The sequence below is a fragment of the Phascolarctos cinereus genome, unplaced genomic scaffold (assembly GCF_003287225.1).
Source record: "Phascolarctos cinereus isolate Bilbo 61053 unplaced genomic scaffold, phaCin_HiC Scaffold_2;HRSCAF=192, whole genome shotgun sequence".
NCBI lineage: Eukaryota > Metazoa > Chordata > Mammalia > Diprotodontia > Phascolarctidae > Phascolarctos > Phascolarctos cinereus.
The window spans coordinates 37,050,706-37,075,943 of NW_027555625.1; the positions used below are offsets into that span (position 1 = coordinate 37,050,706).

The 25,238-nt window shown below is 40.2% G+C and overlaps 2 protein-coding genes across 2 annotated transcripts in view; one reads left to right on the top strand and one right to left on the bottom strand.

Annotated features, from left to right (window-relative positions):
* Positions 1-25,238, bottom strand: part of LOC110204107 (uncharacterized) — a 68,045-nt gene that overhangs the window by 10,241 nt on the left and 32,566 nt on the right. The window lies entirely within an intron of this gene.
* Positions 10,168-22,136, top strand: LOC110203891 (uncharacterized). Its single transcript, XM_020980290.2, is given in 5 exon segments — positions 10,168-10,443; positions 17,389-17,515; positions 18,289-18,384; positions 20,019-21,752; positions 21,755-22,136. Coding segments are annotated over 5 exon segments (2,283 nt in total). The 5' UTR covers positions 10,168-10,410; the 3' UTR covers positions 22,048-22,136.

The window sequence follows — 25,238 nt, forward strand, 5'->3', positions numbered from 1 at the left end:
GAAAGAACTATGGAAGTCGAGTCAATATCACTTATTTATACCTTCTGTTGTGTTTGGTTTCATCTTTCTGATGGTTCCTCCTATTGGTTTTAATTTTTACTTACAACTTCACTAATGTGAAAATATGTTTAATAAGAATGTAAATGTAAAGCCTATATCAGATTGAGCGCCGTTTTGTGAAGGTTGGGGGAGGGGGAAGGGGGAGAAAAATTTTCAGCTGAAAAGCATATGGAATGATTGTTGATAAATTAATACATTAATAAAATTGAAAAAAAAAACCTTGTGGAGTTCTAATTTTTCTTTTAGCAGCTTCTGAATTCTACTTCGTTTTTGTCAAACCAAACCTGATGCTTGTGAGCATTCTGGGCCAGATGAGTAAATGCAGTGCTGTGCACCAAATATCTGAAAGCTGCCCACTCTTTTTTTTGGGGGGGGGCGTGAGGTAATCGGGGGTTAAGTTACTTGCCTAGGGTCACACAGCTAGTAATTGTCAAGTGTGTGAGGCTGGATTTGAACTCAGGTGCTCTTGACTCGAAGGCCAGAGCTCTATCCATTGTGCCACTTAGCTGCCCCCTGCCCATTCCTTTTCTGCTCCACTATGGCTAACACTGTGTTGGCTCAGTTTTCTCTCCAAGTTAGCAATGAACTGTCTCTGCTCAGAGAAGGGCTCTAATCTTCTGACATTAAGACATCTGTTAGTTGTCATTTCTTGGCAACTTTGTGGAATGTGAACATTTAGCATGGAGAGGATAAATCTATATTTTGTCTCGCACTCTGCACCGCACATCCGTTTCATTACTCTCACATCCTGTCTGCCTCTTCTCCTTATAATGACATAGCTTATTAAATCCCAATGCCTTATGTGAGTGTGAATTCATGAAGTCTTTTTGCATTGATGTAAATGGAAGACAGTGTTGTTATGAGATGCACACGTCTTCAGCAGTAGGTGACTGTTGCTGCTTTTGACTCCATTCCTCCCAAGGACTCTCTTCCATGTCTGGGAGTCTGTGCCTACATTTGCACTTAGGTCACCCAGAATGATGACTTGTCCTCTTTCAGCTATGGATGATAAGCATCTCCAGATGTTCATTAAATGTTTCTTTCACCACATTTGGGTTCATCATGGTGGGAGAGTATGTACTGATGAGGGTGGTGTAGTGCTTTTCTGCAATTGTATTATCATGAACCTGTCATTCACTCCTTTTGGGATGCATACAAGTTGTGGATGAGATTAGCTTTCATTGCAAAACCTACACCACCTACATGGAGCTCCCTTTTACTGTGGTCCATCCAGAAAAACACATATCCACCTCTGACTTCAGTAAGTTGAACTTCACTTGCCAGCCTTGTTTCATTCAAGGCTGTCATTTGGATGTGATGCCTGCTGGGCTCTCTCACAATACGAACTGTTCATTTTTCAGGCGTACTGGATTTTGTGTTGTCTGCAATTGTGCGAACATTTCACGTACCAATGGTGAGTGCAATCATTGCAAAAGGTTTTGTCCTTTGTTGTGCTTCAGCCACAGTGTGGGATCTCCATCTGCCTCAGTATGCAGGCCAGGGTTGGGTGAAGAAGACAATGTTTAGGGCACCTATTCTGGGTCCCTTCCTCTCACTACGAGGTGAGCATACAGTCGTTCAAAAAGGCTGCTCAGACACCCAGGGAGCTGCCTGATCCCAGAGATATTTTAGTCCAGTGAGGAGACAACCCGTGGGCTGGGCCCCTGTGGGCAGAATTGTGACCATAACTCTTAGGGTACCTGCACCTGCTGCTCTGTCATTTGCCTGTCACCACAGGACTCAAAGATAGGTCAAAATGGTAAAATGGTTGATGTCTTTTGATTCATGCATAAATTCGATTTAAGTGAGGCATTGTTGTGCAACATCCTCAGTCTCTCTCTTCTAGAGTCATCAAAATCCAGTGAGAAGACAAAAGTTAAGATGACTCGTCATGGCCCTGTATGCAGTAGGTGACCTTGGCAAGGGCAATGCCTAACCAGGCTCTAAGTGCCCCACAGCACCTGCTTCAGCTGGCCTTGGGACAAATTGTTTTCATCTGCCCATTTAGCAGAGAGAAGTCTTCACGTGCTTGGGTGAGACACCCCTCTAACTCACCCAAGTGTTTGAAACCCCTCAGTTACACTCGGACCTGTGCTTTAAGAAAATCACTTCAGTGGCTGAATGGAGGATAGAATGGAGTGGGGAGAGATTTCAGGCCGGCAGACCCACCAGCAGGCTACTGCAACAGTCCAGGCATGGTAGTGATGAGGGTCTATACCAGGGCAGTGGCAGTGTCACAGAAGACAGAGGGGGTATTGAAGAGATGTTGCAAAGGTGAAATGAATTGACCCTGGCAACAGCTTGGATATAAGGTGGTGAGAAATAATAAGGTATCGAAGATGACTCCAAGGTTGTGAGCCTGAGAGACTGGGACAATGGTGTGTTCCCTACAGTAACAGGGAAGGGAGGAGAGAGGAACAGTTTAAGTGAAAAGACGATGAGCTTCCTTTTGGAAATATTGAGTTTAAGATGTCTACTGGACATTCAATTTAGGTGATTAAAAGGCAGTAGGAGATGCAAAATTCCAGGTTATCAGAGAAGGATAGGTAGATTTGGAAACTGTCAGTATAGAGATGGTAATTAAATCCATGAGAGATGATTAAATCACTCAAGTGAAGTAGTATAGAGGGAGAAGAGAAGAGGGCCCAGTACAGAAACCTGAAGGACACTTGTTGATTTTTGTTGTTTGTCCTTTCTCTAAGAGGACCAGGACATCTGGGAAGATGATGTCACCATTTGCAGGTGAATTGGATTTAAGTGAGGCAGGGCTGTGCAAAGTCACCAGCCTAAGGCTCTCCTCCAGAGCCAACTGGGTCCAGTGGCAAGATGTAGATCAGGATGACTGGCCATGGCTCAGGATACAGTGGGAAACATTGGCCTTTTTATGATTAATTAATTTATTTTGATATATCAATAATCATTTCCATAAGCTTTTGAGTTTTACATTTTTCTCCCCTTCCTTCCTCACTTCCATCCCCAAGTTGGCATGTAATCTGATATGGGCATGTAATCTGATATATGAAACATATTTTCACACTAGTCATGCTGTAAGGAAGAATTAGAACCAATAGAAGGAAACACAAGAAAGAGGAACCAAAACAGAAGAAAAAAAAGGAGCAAACAGTATGCTTTGATCTGCATTCAGACTCCATAGTTCTTTCTCTGCACGTGGACAGCATTTTCCATCATGAGGCCTTTGGAGGTGTCTTAGATCTTTGCATTGCTGAGAAGGGCTAAGTCTATCAACGTTAGTCATCGCACAGTTAATATCTCATTTTATCCTCACACCAACCCAGGGAGATATGTGTTATGAGATATTAATTGTAGAGCACTTAGCACAGTGCCTGGAGAGCATACTAGGCACTGTATCCATGTTAACTATTATTATTTTTACTTGTTTGTTTACTAGCTCGTGCTCTACCCAGAGCAAACAGATAATAAAAGGAAAAGAGAGTCTGATTTTCTAATGGCACAATAATTTTTGAGTGGATCTGTGATTTCACCATATTCCTGTTCTGTTCTGTTTGGTTTGGTTTTTAATGTACAAAATGAGGATAACAGTAGCATTTTCTACTCAAGGTTGTTGTGACGGTCAAATGTGACACTATATGTAAAGTTCCTAGCACAGTTCCTGACACATAATAGGAGCTATACAAATACTTATTTCCTCTCTCTCCTATACTGTTTCCCAGGAATTAATCCAAGGTTCTTGCAACAGTAGATTGGTGTACCTGTCTTCAACACTGAGATTGTTACATCTTTTATTATCTTTCTTAATTTTAAGGATGCTAGTTTCATTCAACAGGTCCCAAGGACAAATTTGGCAGGGAAACAAGGACTAGATGCATTCCAAGACAAGAAAGATCTAGATGAAAAGGTCCAGAGTGGCTCTTCTTCTTTCTGGATCATGTATCTCTGACATCTTTTGAAACGGAAGAGAGAACATGATTAAAAATTCTATTGATCCTGTTCTCTTGGCCATGAGGGGGACATAGACCCTTGAAGCTTATTGGATCACCCTATTCTACCAGGAGCCACCACCCTGATTTAAGTGGGGAATTCTGAATTACCCCACTGTCACTCCTAGATTCTCTCTTTACCTTCATCACTCGTCTATGAAGTTCAATGACTCCATGTTTACCACCCAGTCAAAAATCTGTTAGCGTTTATATCTCCACCTCCAGGACATTCTCCACCATTGCTCAATGAGTTCATTGACTGGTCAATATTTTTTTGTTCTCCAATTCCTGCACCCAAACCAGAGGACTTGAACATGCATAGTCACACAACAACATATGCCCGAAACAATGCTATAAATATTTTTTTACATGGGGGATTATCAGCTATGAACAACTTAGCTATTCTCTGCAAGACAACTATGAAGGAGTTATAATGAAAAAAGCTATCCGTCCGCAGACAGAGAACTGATGATGTCTGAATACAGACTGAAACATGCCTTACTTTTTTTTTGGATTGGAAAACTGCAATTTTATTTCCAGTAACCTATAACAGAAATTTAGCACACCATTCAATTATGAACTTAAAAAAAAATTCTGAGAAGGGGTCTTTAGGCTTTATGAGGCCAACAGATGCCTGCATGTCACAAAACCAGTTAAGAACCATATGTCCAGTGTCTAATCTCCTATAACACATCCCACCTATGTGGGAAATTATAATCCTTCAATTCCTATCTATACTATTCTTTGGCAGAAAAAGCCTATTGTATTACTTGCCTTATTCTTTCAAATTGAGCTATATTTATGAAAAAGTACAAGTATGAAAAAAGTACAAACGGAATAAGTAAACAAATTGTGGCATAAGATTGTGATGGAATACTAAAAGAAATGATGAGGAGGATGGTTTCAGAAAAAGACTTATAGGAACTGATGGAAAGTGAAGTGAGCTGAACAAAGGGAACATTGTAAACAGTAAGAATAATGGCGTATAACAATCACCTGTGAATGACTTAGCTATCCTGAGCAATACAGTGATCCAAGACAATTCCTAAGGACTTATGCTAAAAAAAAATGCTATCTATATCCACAGAAAGAACTGATGGACTGTGAATGCAGAACAAAGCATACTTTCAAAATTTTCCTTATTACTCAGGACTTTTTTTTGTTTCTGTTTTCTTTTGCAACGTAGCTAACACAGAAATATTTCACATGATGACAGAGATATAATGTCCCTCAAATTGCTTGCCTTGTCAAGGAGTGGGGAGTAAAGGGAAGGAATTTGGAGCTCAAAATTTTGAAAAAGAAGTATTAAAAATTGTTTTCACATGGAATTGAGAAAAAAATAAAAATTTTCAAAAGTCCTCTTTCATTAAATGTCACTTCCCCCATCCTGTATAATTATACCCATTTTGCTAAGTAGATTATTCTAAGTTGCAATCCTACTTACTTTGCTTTATAAAATATCATATTCCAAACCGTATATCCCTTGATTATATGATATCTTGTGCGATCCTGAGCTGTGAGGAAGTTGATTCATTGAAGACTCCTATTCTATTCCAATCAGTATCAATCAATTTGATATGATTATAAATTCTGTATATTTGTCCCCAGAGCTAATAATTACATAATAATCACTTGCATAATCATAGTAAGTTAGCTAGAGGCCCTCCACCTTTGTTTTTCCTTGTTATGGTAACCAAGTCCAGTGTGATGGACATGGCTGAAATACATGGAAAGTCCCCCAACTATTTTTGTAGCTCCGGACCATTCTGTCTTTTCCAGCAACAGCAGGTGTCTGTCTTAGGACCACCTAGTCAGCGAAAACATTTCCTACCTTTCCTGTGACCCTGATGTGTTGTTTTGCTTATTTTAGTCTAGGCATCAAATGTTTACCAATGCAATTATTCTGTATTTGGTACAGCTGCTCTCGAATGTTTAAATATCTAACCTTATAAAAATATGGGAGGAGGTATCTCAGATCGTGAGGAAGATCTGAAGTTCACATTCATCACGTGGACCTTTTAATAAACTCACATTGCCTCAGAGCTCTGCCTTAGTCTCTCTTATTATACGTTGCATAATTTTAGTCGCTATACCTGAGAGACCTGGGTTTTGACTAGAAAATGCCTGGAAGTTTTCATTTTCAGGTCTTTTTCAGTAGGTGATTGGTAGTTTCTTTCCATTTCAACTTTTCCCTCTAATTCTACAATATTTGGGCAGTTTTCCTTTATAATTTCTGGGGAAAAAATGATGTTTAGACTCTTTTCTTGATCAGGTAGTTCAATAGTTCCTAAATGATCTCTCCTCACTCTACTTTCCAGGTCATTTTTTTTCCTATGAGATATTGGACATTTTCATCTATATTTTCAGTTATCTGACTTTGTTTTATTATTTTTTGTATTTTTATTTTCTGCTAGGCAATGGGGTTAAGTGACTTGCCCAAGTCACACAGCTAGTAAGTGTTGGTGTCTGAGACAGGATTTGAACTCAGGTCCTCTTGAATCCAGGGCTAGTGCTCTATCCACTATGTCACCTAGCTGCCCCTGTTTTATTGTTTCTTGATGTCTTGTAAAGTAATTAGCTTTGAACTGACCAATTCAAATTTTTAAGAACTTATTTTTTTTGTGCGAGGTTTTGTGTTTCATTTCCTTTTGGACAGTTATGATATTTTAATGAGTTATTGTTCAGTATATTTTTGTGTGCCTCATTTACAAAGTGGTGAATTGTCATTCATAATTTTCTTGCATTACTCTCATTTCTTTTCCTTATTTTTGCTCTAGACTCTGATTATTGAAAGCACTGTCTTACTTTTTCTTTGGCTCTTCTAGGAAATTTTGTTGAAGTTGTGTACAGTCGTATTTTGGGGGCTTGCTTATATTTTAGTTATTACCTTTTTCTGAGTCTCTGTGTTGAGCTCCCATAGTCACCATAGTACCTTTTGATGGTTTGGTTCTTTTTTGATTTGTCCATTTTTCACACTTCTCATTTTTGATACTGGTACTTTGGTTTTCTTTTTTTTTTTAAATCAAATTAACCAAACTTTCATCCATCTTATTGGTTTTTCATAAAACCACCTCAGAGTGTTATTTGTTAGCTCAAAGTTTTCTTAATTTCAATTTTATTAAACTCTCCTTTGATTTTCAGAATTTTTAATTTGGTATTTATTTGGGGATATTTAATTTCTTCTTTTTCTAACTTTGTAAGTTGCATGCCTAATTCATTGATGTCCTTTTTCTCTATTTCATTCATGTAAGCATTTAGAGATGTAAAATTTCCTCTAAGAACCACTTTTGCTGTATCCCTTAAGTTTAGTTATGATGTGTCATTATTGTCATTCTCTTAGATGAAGTTACAGTTTCTGTGATTTGTTGCTTAACCCACTCATTCTAAATCTAATCCTAAGATTATTTAGTTTCCTATTAATTTTTATTCTATATTTCCACGGTCCTTTATTGCATGTAATTTTGATTGTACAATGATCTGAAAAGGATGCATTTAATATTCTGCCTTTCTGCATTGGATTGCGAGGTTTTTATGCCCTAGTACATGGTCAATTGTGTAAGTGCCATATATTACAAAGAAAAAGATATGTTCCTTCCTATTCCCATTCAATTTTCTCTAGAGGTCTACCGTATCTAACTTTTCTAAAATTCCATTCATCTCCTTACCTTCTTTCTTGTATATTTTACAGGTAGATTTATGTAGTTCTGAGAGGGGGAGGTTGAGATCCCCCACTAGTATAGTTTTGCTATGTATTTCTTCTTATAACTCCTTTACCTTCTCGTCTAAGAAACTGAATGTTATAACACTTGGTGCATATTGTTTATGGTACCTTTTAGCAGGAGGTAGTTTCCTTCCTTATCTCTTTTAATGAGATCAATTTTTGCTTTTGCTTTCTGTGAGATCAGGATTGCTACCCCTGCTTTTATTTTTTTCTTTTTACTTCACCTGAAGCATAATAGACTTTGCTGTAGGCCCTTACCTTTACTCTGTGAGTATCCCTTTGTTCTCAAGGACCCAGTCAGCGAGAGACAACAACAGGCACCCAGCTATATACACACAGCCAATAAGTGTCTGAGGCCAGATTTGAACTCAAGAAAAGGATTCTTCCTGACTTCGGGCTGTGCCACCTAGCTGCCTGATTTACCTGAGGAGTATAAGGCTTGGATCAAAATGAGCCAGCATTTGTCATTCTTAGTAAAACCCACAGTTTTGTTTCTCCAATGTACACATGAGGGATAGAATGAAGAATTCTGCACCTTTTTGTAATATTAATATTAATTTCCAACTTGTTTATCTCCCTCCCACATTCCCCCAAATCTCTATGTATTGGGAGTATCCTCAGCTCTCTGCCCTGCCTTTGTTGGGAGAATATAATGTGTGAGCGATGTGGGGCTTGGGATGAAGGAGGCAGTGGGGGTGGGGTGGGGCAACAGAGCTCAGTCCTGACAAGACAGCAGTCACTGCTCTGACCTAAGGTTAAGCAGCTGTGCCCCTGTATTAAGGCAGCCAAATGTCACCAGGAGGTTTTTCTTCAGGGCTGGATCACTGTGACAGGCCAGCTGTAATGATGGTGATAGCAATGCAGTCCAGCATCTTCAGCATCTACAGTGATGACTGGGAGAGTATAGTCTGTCCCAGACCCACTGCCACTGAACCAGGCAGGGACTCCAGAATGCAGGATGGCAGCACCACAGATAAGGAGCTTGGGAGGCTGTCTTGGTGGCTGATAGTAGCAGGCTAAATTATTGCTGGTCAATATTCTCTTGTGAAGATATTCGTAGACACCCTGTTTTCCAGCGCTAAGGGCAAGCAAGTAAGCTTGGGACAACAATGATCCTCTGTCCTCACCATCTGGGTGAGCTCACCCCTGGCAAAATCATATAATTATGACTTTGCTTTGACCAGGTATTCTGTGAGCTCAGAAAAGCACCAGAGAAGTAGCCACGTTCTGGAATCAAATTTGTCCAATTGTTGCTGTTACCTCTCCCAGACCTGAGCCGAAATCCAAGTTCAGGCACTTGCTAGCTGGGGGACCGTGGGCAAGTCACTTCACCCTAGTTGCCACATCTATAAAATGGTGTCTAATAGCACCTGCTTCCCAGGGATTTTGTGAAGACCAAATAAGAGTCATTATAAGGTACTTAGCCGGGCTTGGAACACAGTAAGCACCAAGTAAATGTTAGCTCTGAGTCTTACTGAGCCCATCTAGCAGACCACTGGCATTCCCCAGGCCCAGCCAAACGCTCTCCACGTCTCCTGGTTTCCTTCCGGTCAGTCTCCTTGGCAGAGGAAACAGACACAAAGAGAGCACCGCCTTGTCCTGCCCGCCGCCTCCTTGCCCTCTCCTGCTGCCCCGGGCCCACTCGTGTCCTGCTCCTCCTGGATGCCCCAGGGGGCTGAGCGAGCGCTCCGGCCATCCTGCCCCAGCCCATGGTCTCCCTCCTCAGAGCCCTGTCTTCCCTGAGTGTTTCCGTCACTTTCTGCGACAGGATGCTAGTGCACAGCAAGCCTTCCATTGGAGTCGAGGCCTGTTGTGACGGTGCCAGAGTGGGAGAGAGTGTGGCCTTGACTACCCACGGAGGAGCCCTCGAGGTCTGTGAGCCCATGCCTCGCTACTCCACCTGGGCTCTGGGGCTGTGACGACCACGCAGGAGATAAGGGGAGGGAGTCGGGGGGGGGGCGGGCCTGCTGGCAGTAAGGGCCGGGAGGGGCGGGGCAGGCAGAGAGGCAGTACACATTCCACAACGGGGGAAAGGGCCGAGCTCCAGGCATGCGCAGAAGGCGCCTCACCCTTCAGACTACGATTCCCAGAAGACCATGCTCACCTCCGGGGCATTTTCCCAACGCCAGGGAAGGGAGAACTGGACTTCCTATTTAGTAGGCCACTTCCGCTTGCTTTTCTCTCTGCTTGTTCCACCCTCGCTGGTTCCCGCTTCCCCTTCTCTGTCCTGGGCTGAAGTGTGTTCGGGTGGGGGGGGGTCTAGAGCGTTGCCGGGCCCAGGCGGAGCCGGTGCGGGGGTGCGGCGGGGTCGGAGGACCGGGGGCTGGCTGGGGAGCTCAGGGAGAATGGGAGGAGCGTCCGGCCGAGATGGAAGGAAGGCCCCGAGGCGCTCCCAGGGGTCTGGGGGCGGCCAGTGCTTGGGGGGGTTCGGGGGGTTGGAGGCCGACCAGGCGGAGGCGGAGCTTGGGGACGGGTTCTAATGCCCCTTCAGTCACACCCCTAGCTCCCTGCCCCCTCCGTTATCTCCCATCAGTGGAGGAGTGGAAATGTCTGGTCTGAGCAGGGCAGACCCCGGCGTGACCCCTCACTCTCCTGCTTCTCCTTTCCTCCCCAGCTCTCCCTTCTGTGGCCTCTGTTCTGCGCCAGGAGGACAGCCTGGAGGAAGAGGGAATGGCTCCTGCCCTGACAGCCAGGTCCGGGAAGGTGAGTGCCACTTGCTGCTTTCCTCAAATAGCATCTCAGACCAGAGACTGTGGGATAGGTTTCTTTGTCCTGTGCTGTAACACTAGGAATTGTGGCCATCAGAGAATCATATAACCACAGATACCACTGCATGCTCTGCACACTGAAAAAAAGAAAAAAGACCTTACAATTACTTTGTGTTTTTTTTTCTAATTTTGACTTCTAAATCCTTTCCCACTTTCCAGTCCTTCCCCCACCCTTTGAGAAGGGAAAAATAGGATAGCCATTATGGCTGTAAGGTAATGCAGAACAGTTGTATATTATCCCTGGTTCAAAAACAGAAAGAAAAATGAAAGTGAGAAAGAATGTGCTTCAGTCCTCACTCAAAGTTCATCAGTTCTCTGCGTTTTTTATAATGTGTCCTTTAAACTTTTCCTGGGTCATTGTATTCATCAGAGTGGCTGAGTCTTTCACAGCTGATCATTACTGCTGTTGCTGTGCTCAGTCTTCCTGTTTCTTCTCACTTTTCACATTTATTGGCGTTATTTATAATTCATGGGATAAAACAAGCACTTTCACAACAAAGAATAAAAACGAATTACATATGAAATTGCAAATCTGTTATGTTTAGCTTGTTATTCTTTTTAAATGTATTACAAAGTTACCATGTGAATGTTTTTTCTCCGTCCTCCCCACTATGGCTACCATTAGACACAAGTAGGAGCGTGTGTGTGGTATGTATGCTTGTATGTATATATATGTATGTAAAATTATTCTATACATTAATTTTCAGTTATTTCTTTGGATGCAGATAATATCTTCATATTTCCTTCATATTTAATTTAGGTATTTACAGTTATCAAAATAACTTATTCCTTCAAATTCGTTCTTAAAACAAAATTGCTATTATTATATACAATTTTCCCTTGGTTCTCTGTAAGTCCTTCTAAGATCATTGAGCTCATATTTTTTTATATTACACCAAAAATCCATCACAATCGTACACCACAGTTTTTTCAGCCATTCACCACTTGTTGGGCATCCCTGCAATTTCCAGGTCTTTGCCACCAGAAAGAGAGCTGCTATAAACATTTGAGAACATATGGGTTCTTTTCTTTTTTCCCTGATCATCTTTGGAAATGGATCTAATATTGGTATTGCTGGATCAGTGAGTATGGATAGTTTAATACCTTTTTGGGCAAAATTCCAAGTTGCTGCCCAGAATAGTTGGATCAGTTGACAGTTCCACCAAGAATGACTTAGTGTCCCAATTTTTCCACATCCCCTCCCAATATTTGTTGCTTTCCCTGTCTGTCATTTCAGCCACACTGATAGGTATAAAATGATATCTCGAGGTGTTTGAATTTTCATTTTTCTAATCGATTATGATTTAGAGTATTTTTTCACATGACTATAAATTGTTTTGATTTCCTTATAAAGAAACTACCTGTTCATATTCTTTGGCCAATTATCAATTAAGGAATGATTTGTATTACAGATTTGATAAAGTTCTTGACCTTTGTCTGAGACCATATAGAGAGTATTTTTTGTAATTTTTGCTTTACCTCTGACCTTGGCAACATTTGTTTCATTTTTACAAAACCTTTTTAATATAATTTAATGTAAGCTGGAGCAGGATGGCAGTTTAAAAAAGGCAGGAACTCCCCTGAGCCCCCCCCAAATACCTTTAATAATTATTCTAAACAAATTCTAGATCAGTGGAACCCACAAAAAGTCAGAGTGAAACAATTTTCCAGCCCAAAACAACTTAGAACGTTGTCAGGAAAGGTTTGTTGCACCAAGGTGAGACAGTAGTGCAGTCCTACACAGGTTGTACCAGTGCAATCAGGGCCCAGCAAACTGGAAGCAGGCCTTGGGGTGACTGAATTACTGGCAGCAGTGGTGGTTTCCAGACCTCTCAGCCTAGAGATGCCAAAAACAACTTAGAAGGTCAGCAGGAAGGGTCTGTTGCACCTTGGTGGGAGTGGAGCCCAGGCTGAGTGAGTAGAGCCCCATTCTGACCATAGAAAATTACTGTGGTGTCAAGGAAGATCCAAACACATACTCAGAAGAAAACAAAGTCAAAGCTCTTACATCCGAAGCCTACAAGAAAGGTATTAATTGGTGTGAGGTAATGAAAGAGGTTAAAAAAGCTTGAAAATCAAGTAGAGAGAAATGAAAGTGAAGCAAGAAAGTCATGAAAAATGAGTCAACAGCTTGGTAAATGAGACACAAAAAAACATTGAAGAAAATAATTCCATAAAAAACAGGGTAGGCCCAATGGAAAAGGACATGAAAATTCACAGAAAAAAAATGCTCTCTATATTTCTTCCACAAACACATGGAGAATTGCCATTAAATGAATGGAGAGCAGCAGAAATAAAGGGGTAAAGCAGTTCTAAGAAAACTTCAGATGACCTTAGAAAAGAGAGGACCTCCAAGGGCTGAGTGTTGGGGTAAGTGAAGTGTAGTCACTTCCAGGCTGACTTCATTGAATCAACAGATTAGAGGCCCTGGATCAGCTCTGTGAGGAAGCAAGCTAGGCCTGGAGAAATTTTTCGTCACAAAGTTGCACCTCAAACTTTCGCCTAAGGACCAGCAGAAGGCTGAATGTAGGAAGACTGAAAAACCCTCCAGCCCCCTCCCTCTGTTTCGCAAAGCTAGATCTACCAGAGCTGACCAGAAGTCATCTGGGGTTGTAGCTGTTGGTGAGAAGTGAGCACAAACCTGGTGAGTGCAGTACCACAGGGACGAAGAACATTTTGGGGGCAGAATGGCTAGAGGCCTGAACTGTGGTTTAAGGGAGGAGAGGAGTCCCTGAGGTCGAGCCCTTCCACGGAATTCAGAAAATAACAGTAAGCATGACTTGAGGCCTAGGGCAACATTACCCAGATCTTGGGGATTAAAATTTGATTATAATAAAATGCTGAAAATCATAATAAGCAAGCAGAGGAAAAAGAACCCAATTGTAGATAGATACTTTGGTGATAAACGGTATCTGGGTTCATATTCAGAGGAAAATAGTGAGATTAAAAAAGCCACTCCTGTCCCAGAAAGTAATGTTAAATGGTCACAAGCCGAAAAAGAACTCTTGATTAAACTTAAAATGGAACTCAAAAATTAAATGAGAGAGATTAAGGAAAAATTAGGAGAAACAATAAAAGCAATTGAAAAAATGAAAAGGAAGTTAGCCAATTGGAGAAAGAGTTATAAACTCTTTTCAAAATTATATTTTATTTTTCCACTTAATAGTTTTTTATTGCAAATGACAAGGATAGTTTTCAACATTCACTTTTGATTTTGAGTTACAAATTTTTTTTTCCCTCCCAGCCTTTCCTTCCGTTTCTCCTAGATGACAAGCAGTCAGCTATAGGTTACACATATACACTCATATTAAACATAATTGTTGTAAAGAAGAATCAGAACAGGCAGGAAAAAGCTACAAGAAAACAAAAAAAAACGCAAAAAAAAGTGGAAATAGTATGCTTGCTCTGAATTCAGTCTGCCATAATTTTTGTTTGGATAGATAGCATTTCCCTCATGAGTCTTTTGGAATTGTCTTACGTCATTGTGTTGCTGAGAAGAGCCAAGTCTGTCAAAGTTGATCATTACATAGTTTTGCTGTTACTGTACATAATAATCCCCTGGTTCTGCTCACTGCATTCAGCATCAGTTTATGTAAGTCTTCCTCTGTTATTCTGAAATTTGCCTGCTCATTATTTCTTATGGCACAATTGTATTCTGTTACATTCAAGAACTAGAACTTGTTCAGCCATCCCTATTTAATTGGCATCCTTTCAATTTCCAATTCTTTGCCACGAGAAAAAGAGCTGCTATAAATATTTTTGTACATGTGGGTCCCTTTGCCTTCTTATAATCTCTTTGGGATGCAGACCTAGTTATGGTATTGCTGGATTAAAAAATGTGTAGTTTTAGGCCTTTTGGTCATAGTTCCAAATTGCTCTCCAGAATGGTTGGATCAGTTCACAACTCCATCACTTCTTGTTGGGCTTTGTCTAACCTGCGTGTTTCTTTGAGGCTTGCATATAGACTTTTTGGGTTGTTTTCGCGTAATAATTCAGCATGTGACTTTTAAAACTGTCCTCTTTTTCTTTTTCAACTTCCTTCTGTTCTCTTCTGTGCTTTTTCTTTTTTTCTGACAAGACTCTCTAGCTCTCTTCCTTTTAATCCTACCTCTCCTTGCAACTCCAGTAAAAAAAGAAAAACAGTGCATTTATAGCCAGTAAGTATAGTCATATAAAATAAATAAACAAGTTTGTCCCCACTTTACTGTCAGAATTTAGGTAGCAAGTTTCATTATCAGTTCTCTGGAATTATGGCTGATTATTGAATGGTATTGTCATTTGTAAATTGTTTTCTTAGTTCTGCTGTTTTCTCCCTTCATTGCTTTATGCAAGTCTTCCTATTTTCTTTCAAAGTATCGTTTTCAAGATTTCTTAGGGCACAATAATATTCCACTTCATGAAATGATCAGGTATTTTCTGGTTGATGGGTATCCCTTTGTTCCTACTACTTTGCTCTAACAGAAAGGACTCTCAAGGTCTCTTTTAAGAACTTTGGAATGGGTTATGTGACTTGGGAGATACTGGTACAGAATGCCCATCGTGGCGTGCCCTCATCTGAGAGGGTGCTATACTCTATGAGCAAAGCAAAATGAAAGTAGCTCAGAAGAAATATGAGATGATTAAATTTAGATAATCTACCCCAAATGTTCACATGGAGTATTTTTTTTCATAGTTCATTATCTTTTTTGGATTATTTATATTTTTGAAGTATTTGTGTATTATATTTTGTTGGGTCTGTTTATTTTGCCCTGTCAGTTAATGCATGTCTTCAAATGCTTCTCAGAATTGCTTATATTTCTCTTTTGTCTGTATAAATGACTGTTGTTCATATGCCATATTTTTCTAGCTGTTCTTTAGTGTTGAGAATTCAGTTTGTTTCCAGTTCTTTGCTGTCCCAAAGAGTGATCTTATGAATGTTTATGTCCAAAAACTCAGTGGTGGCCTTGGTCTGGTTATACTGAAAGGGAATGGCAACATTGTACATTCAGAATAGCCCTGGATTTGAAGCCAGGAGGACGTGCGCTCAAAGTGTAGATCCAGCACTTGCTCCCCTTGTGACCTTAAGGAAGTCAACTTTCCCTCTGAGGGTCTCACTTCCCTAATTTGTAAAATGAGAAAATTAGATTCTTAAGTTTCTTCCCTGTCTAAATACATGAATTAGAAAGTAATGGTCCTTTAACGCCCTTTTCAGTAGTGAAAAAGTGTTTACATGCTGTTACAGGCAGGAGATTGTAGTCCCCTATGCCTTTGGCCTTGTGGTTCCAGGAGCATGGAACACAGTGGTGTTCATTTCAGAGCAGCACATTTTAAGAAGCACAGCGATTGGATGAAAAGAGGAAGGTAGCTATCTTACTTGTGAAGAGACCAGGTTGATTCGTCAAAGAAACTGGGTTGTTTAGATTGGACAGGATAGCTATCTTCAGCTATTTCATTTTCATTGTTTATTTCAGCGAGTAGAAAAGAAATTAGCCATATTTGTCCTTCAGCTCAGAGGGTAGAAGTAGGAGCTACAGGTGTTCACTGTAAAAAAAAAAAAAGGAAGGATTAGTTTAAAATTGATGTTGGAACCATTTACAACAATAAGCATTTATTAAATACCTACCTAGTGCCAGGCACTGTGCTAAGTGCTGAGGATACCAAGGATGGCGATAATAGCTCCTTCCCTTAAGGAATTTACAGAGTAGGAGAATTCTTTCTTTTTTAATGTTTGTTTAATTTTTAATATATGGAATAAAACAAGCATTTCCAATACGTATATAATAAAAAAAGATGATTGTATATCTGTTCTCTACAACTTGTTATTCCTTTTAAATATATAACGAAATTCCGTATAAATTTTTCTCCCCCCCCAACTCTAGAGATGGCTACCATTAGATACAAATGTCTGTATGTGTGCATGTGCGTGCGTGTGTGTGTGTGTGTGTGTGTGTGTGTATGTGTATAAAATCATTCTATACACACTTCTATTCTTTTTCGGAGAGGAATTCTTAAGTGCCTGCTATATACTAGACACTGTACTGGGATGCAAATAAATAAATGAAAAAATTCCTCATGGCAAGAGAAAGATGAAATGGCTGAAGAAACAAAGGTTCAGTCTTTTGGGCATATCAGTATATTAAGCAATGTATTGCAATTGCATAGAAAAGTGGGACCAGGCCCCTTCCTCAACTTAGGGCTGGATCCTAAATAGGGGAGGGTATACTTTTATGAATTAAAAGCAATCAAAGAAGAGCAGTTAATTAAAAGCAAATAATAAAGTGTTAGGTAATCTGATTTCTAATTGCAGAAACTACTGGGGACTTTTCATGTTGGGAGGGGGAAAGGCAACAGGTTCAGTTCCCTCAATTCAGAATGAGGTGTCCCACTCCCCCAAGTAGTATACAATGAAAGGAACATGGCAGCAATAATTAATTGTTCAGTAGGGGCAGTTTTCAGATAAGACATATGAGTTGCTTCACATGTAAAATTATGAGAAAACTCCTTATATCAGTCTTTTTGCATTTCACTGGGTTTCTGATCAGCATGACCTAGGTCCTTAAGGACTAAACAGCAGCTAGAGTAGGTCTCATTTCTGAGCCACGCAAGGCTAAGTTCAAACAATGCAATTAGGTTATCTGCCAATTCCCACAACTGAATAAATTTTTCACAAAATATAGAAGTTGGACTAGACCTGTGATTGAACAGAAAAAGAACTGAGCTACCTGCAGAATTGAGTCACAAAATGGAGTCAGTGTGGTTGACTCAGTTGCCTCAATTCCCTGTACCACTTGCTGTCCTAAAACCCTCAATTCCCTCACCTTAATAGCAAGTAGTTTATATTTGAACTTCATAACAGTTAAGTGCTATAGCTGGGTAAGCACAAATGTTTTTGGTATTTCAGGAATCAGTGACATTCAAAGATGTGGCTGTGGAATTCACCCAGGAAGAGTGGGTACAATTGAACCCATCTCAGAAAAAATTGTACAGGGATGTGATGCTGGAGAACTATAGGAACTTGGTGTCTTTGGGTAAGAACAGCTACCCCTTTGGAGTCTTGATATATACTATGAGAGCAAGATTTTAACAGTTGTTCTTTGGCATGCAAAAGGAAACTCTTCCTAATCCATTTGTAGCCAAGAGACAGATTACTTGTGCTACCTGTTTTCAGGAAAAAGGTCCAAGCTTAGTATGCCTGGAAATTGATTTCTTGATTTTTTGTTATCCTTGAGAATGTATCTTCCCCTCTCTGTTACCTCAAATCCAAGATATTCTTTTTAATCCCAGTGTAGGGTTCATCATGCAGTATTCCCACTGCCTAAGCAGTCAGTAAGTCAAATGAACTGTTTTTTTCTCGAGTCCTACTCAGTAATCCATTTTACCATAATACAGAGTATCCTTCCAGTGGTCTTTTGTACTATCCTTGAGGTCTTCCTAGCATGCGTACTTTTTTTCCAAAGAGAGTCTGAACTTGTTTTGAATTCTTCTATTAAGTTTTGTGGATACTTTTTGAAAAAAAATTTAATTTCTCCTTCCTTTGCAACCTGAAAAAAAAAACAATAAAAAGAAACAAAAAACCCTACTTCTTCCTCCAACCAACCCACTGAGCTCCCCATGATTGAAGAAGAAGAAAAAAAGTCAGACAAAATCAACTAACATAGTGCTTTTGGGTGTATAAGCTATGTCTAGCAGCCTTATTCCCCCACCTTTCTAGTAAAGTTGGAGGGAGTATTTCATCTATCTCTTTAATGATGGAAGTCGATATGAGATGACTGCCTAGCACTTTTTCATTTTCAATGAACAGGATTTGCAGCTTCCAGACCAAATGACAGTGACCAGTTGGAAAGAAAGGAAGTGTCTTCCCTGCCAGAGGCAGATATTCCAAGAAGCAGCTGTCCAGGTGACTACATAAAACCAAGCAGATGAGTCATTGCAAACTTGTAATCTGTTGTTCATTTTAGGTCAAAGCTCTTGAAAAACATTGAACAGAGTGGTCTGTCAAAGCTTCTCTGCCCTGTTGAGAGGAGTTGAGAGTTTTAACTTCATTTTTTTTACCTCAAGAAGTTAGTTTTTCAATGTATCTCCTTACTGTAATGTACCTCCACTCCCAAAGAAAGTTGTTGCCTCAGTACAGGGCAGTTATATCTCTTCTGTTCATTGAAGATCACCTTAGTTCATCTGCCTCATTTGCATGAATTCATTCTTGTAAAGTAAGCACAGTATTGAAAGTCTTAAGTCGTGTGCTCTTTTTCCTTGTGAGTTCTTTTCTGATATTTTCTTGTTTGTGTCTATGATTATATTGCTTTGCTGCTACTTTTAAAAATAATCCTAACCTAATTCCCCTTTCTTCAGCCTGTCATGTTATGTGTCATCCTGTTTTTTTCTTTATGCTTTGAAATTGTGTTTATAAAGGCACTTTAATATGTTCATGTCACAGGAATTATGTAGCCATAACACCATCATTGGACCTACAGATTTTTATTATTTTGCTATTTTTCTTAAGGATTTTTTTTTTTTTAGGCAGTGGGGTTAAGGGATGTTCCCAGGATCACACAGCTATTACATAGCAATTGTTGTTCTGAGGTCAGATTGGAACTCTGGTCCTGGTGACTTCTGGGCCAGTGTTCTCTCCATTGTGTCACCTAGCTGCCCTCTTTTATTTTGCTCTTTTACAGAAAGCTGTTGTGAAAATTTGCTGAGAGTGCTGTGTTTGCTTTCAGTAACATATTGAGGCTGCAGACCTACTACTGGGGCCATTGGGTGAAAGGCTATGAACAGTTTTGTAGCTCTAGCCGAAATTCCTATCTTTTAAGGAAAATGGTAGCAGCAGCAGCTTAATAAGTAGGTATTTTAACATAATTCCCAAACTTTATCATTTTCGAGTATCTTGCTAATCTGAAGGCTGTTTATTGCTACCTCAAAAATTGTTTTCATTTATGCTTCTTTGATTATCAGAGTTTGAGTAATGTTTCAGGTAATTATTAGTAATTTCTCTTGTCAAAAACACCATAGGTCTACATCTCACAAATTTCAATCAATTTTTTACAAAGTAGATATGTTAGATTTTTAGAGGAAATTTATAGCAACAGTTGTCATGTTTTCACCCTCATATTTCTTCTTTATTCTGTTGACTTCTTATATCTCTTTCTCTTCCCCACTCTAAACTTAGTTCTGTATTTTCTTTCTGTTCAGTCTTTTCCCTTCGTATTTTCACCTCAGAGGGTAAGGAAACATCAAAATCATCTGTTGGGTTTATTTTCTGAACATTCTTTTCCATTCAAATGTCAGCCAATGAAAGTAGAGTAAGGGTTCATTCATCCCCCTTGGTAATTTCATCTTATGTCAATTCATTTACATGTTACGTTGAGTCATCATGCTTTCACATAAGATAAACCAATCTCTAGGGAAGGCTAGTGAGACTGGCCTTCTCAAGTGGGAAGGCAAGAGAATAGCTCCAAAACCTTTGAGCAACTAAGAGCCTTGGGAAAGGGTGAAAAAGAACAGGGTTAATCAGCTCTGTATTCTTCCTTTCAGAGAGCAGAGAATTTACTGGAAATAAACCTCTTCAATGTAATGGATATGGGAATGCCTTCTGGAGCAAGGAGCATCTTGCTGTGTGTCAGACAATTCATACTGGAGAAAAACCTTACGAATGTAGTAAATGTGGGAAAGGCTTCAGGAGTAAGTCTGAGCTTACTGTGCATCAGAGAATTCATACTGGGGAGAAGCTTTATGACTGTAAGGAGTGTGGGAAGGCTTTCCCCTATAACTCATTTCTTACTCAAAATCAAAAATTTCATACTAGAGAGAAAACGAAACCTTTTGAATGTAGTGAATGTGGAAAGGCCTTCAGGATTAAGAAACAACTTATAGTGCACCAGAGAGTTCACACTGGAGAGAAACCTTATGAATGTAGTGGGTGTGGGAAGGCCTTCAGCATCAAGACACAACTGATAGTGTACCAGAGAGTTCACACTGGAGAGCAGCCTTATGAATGTAGTGAGTGTGGGAAAGCCTCCAACAGTAAGGCAGAGCTTACTGCGCATCAGAGAGTTCACACTGGAGAGAAACCGTATGAATGCAGTGAGTGTGGAAAGACCTTTAGAATTAAGACACAACTTACAGTGCATCAGAGAGTTCACACTGGAGAGAAACCTTATGAATGTAGTGAATGTGGAAAGGCCTTCAGGATTAAGACACAGCTCACACTGCATCAGAGAGTTCACACTGGAGAGAAACCCCATGAATGTAGGGAATGTGGAAGGGCTTTCAGGAGTAAGGAGCGTCTTATAGTGCATCAGAGAATTCATACTGGAGAGAAACCTTATGAATGTGGTGAATGTAAAAAGACCTTTAGGAGTAAGGAAAGACTTAAAGTACATCAGAGAGTTCATACTGCAGAGATGCTTTATGAATGTAAGCAGTGTGGGAAGACTTTCACATTCAACTCACAGCTTATTCAACATCAAAAAATTCATACTGGAGAAAAACCTTATAGATGTAGGGAATGTGGAAAGGCCTTCATAAGAAAGGCACATCTTAATGTGCATGAGCAAATTCATATTGGTAAGTTTCTTTTTGAATGTAAGGAGTGTGGGAAGGGTTTCCCATACAACTCAAGTCTTATTCGACATCAAATAATTCATACTGGAGAGAAACCTTATGAATGCACTGTTTGTGGGAAGGCCTTCAGGACAACAGCAAGTCATACTGAGCATCAGAGAATTCATACTGGAGAGAAACCTTATCAATGTAGTGCATGTGGGAAGGCCTTCAGGACGAAAGCAGGTCATACTGAGCATGAGAGAATTCATACTGGAGATCAACCTTGCAAATGTAACGAATGTGGGAAGACCTTCACGCGTAACTCAAAACTTAAACTGCATGAGAGAATTCATACTGCAGAGAAACCTCATGCATGTGGTGAATGTGGAAAGGCCTTTAAGAGTAAAACACAATTTACTGTGCATCAGAAAATTCATATTGGAGACATTCTTTTTGAATGTAAGGAGTGTGGGAAGGCTTTCCTGTATAAGTCAGAACTTATTCGACATCAAAGAGTTCATACTGGAGAGAAACCTTATGAATGTGGTCAATGTCAGAAGGCTTTCCAGACAATGGCATCTCTTACTGTGCATCAGAAAATTCATTTTGGAGACATTGTTTATGAATGTAAAGAATGTGGGAAGGCTTTCCTCTACAGCTCAGATCTTACTCGACATAAAAAAATTCATACTAGAGAGAAACGTTATGAATGTAGTGAATGTGGAGGGCCTTCAGGATTAAGTCAGAGCTTACTGTGCATCAGAGAATTCATACTGGAGAGAACCTTTATGATTGTAAGGAGTGTGGGAAGGCTTTCCTTACAACTCTCAGCTTATTCGACATCAAAAAATTCATACTCGAGAAAAACCTTATGAATGTAGGGAATGTGGAAAGGCCTTCACAAGAAAGGCACATCTTAATGTGCATCAGCGAATTCATATTGGTAATTTCCTTTTTGAATGTAAGGAGTGTGGAAAGGCTTTCCCACAGAACTCAAATCTTATTCGACATCAAATAATTCATAATGGAGAGAAACCTTATCAATGCAGTCTTTGTGGGAAGGCCTTCAGGACAAAAGCACATCATACTGACCATCAGAGAATTCATACTGGAGAGAAACCTTATCGATGTAGTGAATGTGGAAAGGCCTTTGGGACAAAAGCAGGTCATACTGGGCATCAGAGAATTCATACTGGATATCAACCTTGCAAATGTAGTGAATGTGGGAAGACCTTCATGCGTAACTCGAAACTTACAGTGCATGAGAGAATTCATACTGGAGAGAAACCCTATGCATGTAGTGAATGTGGAAAGGCCTTTAAGAGTAAAACAGAATTTTGTGCATCAGAAAATTCATATTGGAGACATTCTTTTTGAATGTAAGGAGTGTGGGAAGGCTTTCCTGTATAAATCAGAACTTATTCGGCATCAAGAGTTCATACTGGAGAAAAACCTTATGAATGTGATCAATGTCAGAAGGCTTTCCAGAGAAAGGCGTCTCTTACTGTGCATCAGAAAATTCATTCTTGAGACATTCTTATGAATGTAGAGTGTGGGAAGGCTTTTCTCTACACCTCAGATTTTATTCGACACAAATTCATGCTGCAGAGAAGGCTAATGAAGGTAATGAATATGGGAAGTTTCAGAGTGAACATATAGCTTTCTCAACACCAAAAAATTCATTCAGGAGAGAAGCCATAAATGTGTAATGCATGTAGGAAGTCCTTTATACTGAGGATACTACTTTATGTGCATCAGAGAATTTATAAGATTCCTCATGAATGTAAGGAGTCTGGGAAGTCCATTGTAACTCAGATCTTATTAAACATCAAAAATTGATGCTGCAAAAACCCCTATGTATATAGTGAATGTGAGAAGGCTTTTGGAAAGAAGTTACACCTTACTGTGCATCAGAGAATTCAAATTGGAGAAATTCTCTATGAATGTGAGTAGTGTAGGAAGCCCTTCTCTCAGAAGTCAGATGTTACTCAACTTCACATCATACCTTATGAATGTAATGTACACGGAAAGGCCTTCCACTTGAGTGTAGGTCTTACTCAATATCAGAGCATTCATACTAGAGGAACATGTTATGAACGCAGTGAATGTGAGAAGACCTTCAGGCTGAAGACACAACTTGCTCAACATCAAAGACTTAATTCTAGAGGGAAACCTTTTGAATTTGGGAAAGCCTTTAGACGAAGGACCTACTTGATGTCCATCAGAGAATTCATGCTGGAGTGATTCTTCATGAATGTAAGAAGTGTGGGAAGATTCCCCCAGCTGACTAGACTGTGATTCTGAGTCCCTAGATGTAGTTCAGAGAATCTTTACTTAGGCTGCACGGGAGAAGAAGGTATCCCTCCCTCTGTAGAGACCTCTAAAGGGGCAAAGATTTAGTGTTATCCTCCCACGGGCCTTGAGGGATGGAGAGGTTATGCTGGCTGTGTCACAGGTTACTGAGTGGACAATGGTATTGGGAGAGCCTTAGTACTAACTTTGACCCCTGGGAATGTGGTGTGGAAGATGCTTGGGGATGACCTCTTGGCCATCAGATGAGCCTGCGCCTAATGAGTGATGAATAGTGGTTGACGGTGCTTCAGGAATAAATCATAATCTGATTAATCATAATGAACTTTGTTCCTCATTTTGCTGGTATACCTCCTTCTGTTCATGTTAATTTGAGTAGGCAGCGTGGACCATAAAGACTTGGAATCAAGAACTACACCACCCACATCAGTACATATTCTCCCACTATGATGATCCCAAATGAGGTCAAAGAAAAATTTAATGAACATCTGGGGACGCTCATCATCCATAGCTGAAAGAGGACAAGTTCATCATTCTGGGTGACTTAAGTGCAAATATAGGCACAGACTCCCAGACAGAGAAGAGAGTCCTTGGGAGAAATGGAGTCAAAAGCAGCAACAGTCACCTACTGCTGAAGACGTGTGCACCTCATGACAACACGGTCTTCCATTTACCTCAGTGCAAAAAGACTTCATGAATTCACACTCACAGAAACATTGGCATTTAACAAGCTATGTCATTTTAAGGAGAAGAGGCAGACAGGATGTGAGAGTAATGAAAGGGATGTGCGGTGCAGAGTGCGAGACTAAATACAGATTTATCCTCTCCGTGCTAAATATTCACATTCCACAAATGTGCCGGTACCAAGGAAACACAACTAACAGATGAGTTATTGTCAGCAGATTAGATCTCTTCTCTGAGCAGGGACAGTTCATTGCTAACTTGGAGAGAAAATTGAGCCAACACAGGATTAGCAACAGTGGAGCAGAAAAAGAATGGGCAGGGGGCAGCTAGGTGGCACAATGCATAGAGCTCTGGCCTTCGAGTCAAGAGCACCTGAGTTCAAATCCAGCCTCACACACTTGACACTTACTAGCTATGTGACCGTAGGTAAGTCACTTAATCCCCAATTTCCTCACCTCCCCCCCAAAAAAAAGAGTGGGCAGCTTACAGATATTTGGTGTACAGTACTGCATTTACTCATCTAGCCCAGAATGTTCACAAGCATCACACTTGGTTTGACAAAAGTGGAGTGGAATTCAGAAGCTGCTAAAAGAAAAATTAGTACTCCACGGTTTACCAGCAGGTTTGCCATCCATCTCTAAGAAGGTGGCATTTACCTTCATCAGAAGTAAAGCATAAGCAAAGTTAGAAAGATGCAAGATTCTTGGCTCAGTCAGAAGGCAGATGAAATTCAGTTTGATGCTGATAGTAACAATCCAAAGTGCTTCTGTGATGTTCTGAAGGCTATTTATGGGCCAAGACCTATGGTGCATTTCAACTACTCAGTGCTGATGGAGCCACATTGATTAGTGTTAAGGATGTGATCTTGGTGAGACAGGCTGAACAATTCCATAGTATTCTCAGTAGACCACCATCAATCAATGATGAAGCCACTGACCATTTACCTCACGTTGAAGTCAGTCTCTGTAGCCAAGTTTCCAACTGAAGAAGTGGCTTTGAATGTTGTTAGGCTCCTGTTGTGTGGCAAAGTGCCTGGTGTTTATTTTATTTCAGCTGAGATTTACGCGGCAAGGTGTCCAGTGCCCATACAAAACCTAACTCAATTTTTTGGTATTACATGACAAGAGGAGGTAATTCCTCAGGGGTTCAAGGATGCCTCCATCGTCCATCTCTATACAGGGAAAAGAAATAGACTGTCCTATGAAAATCACATAG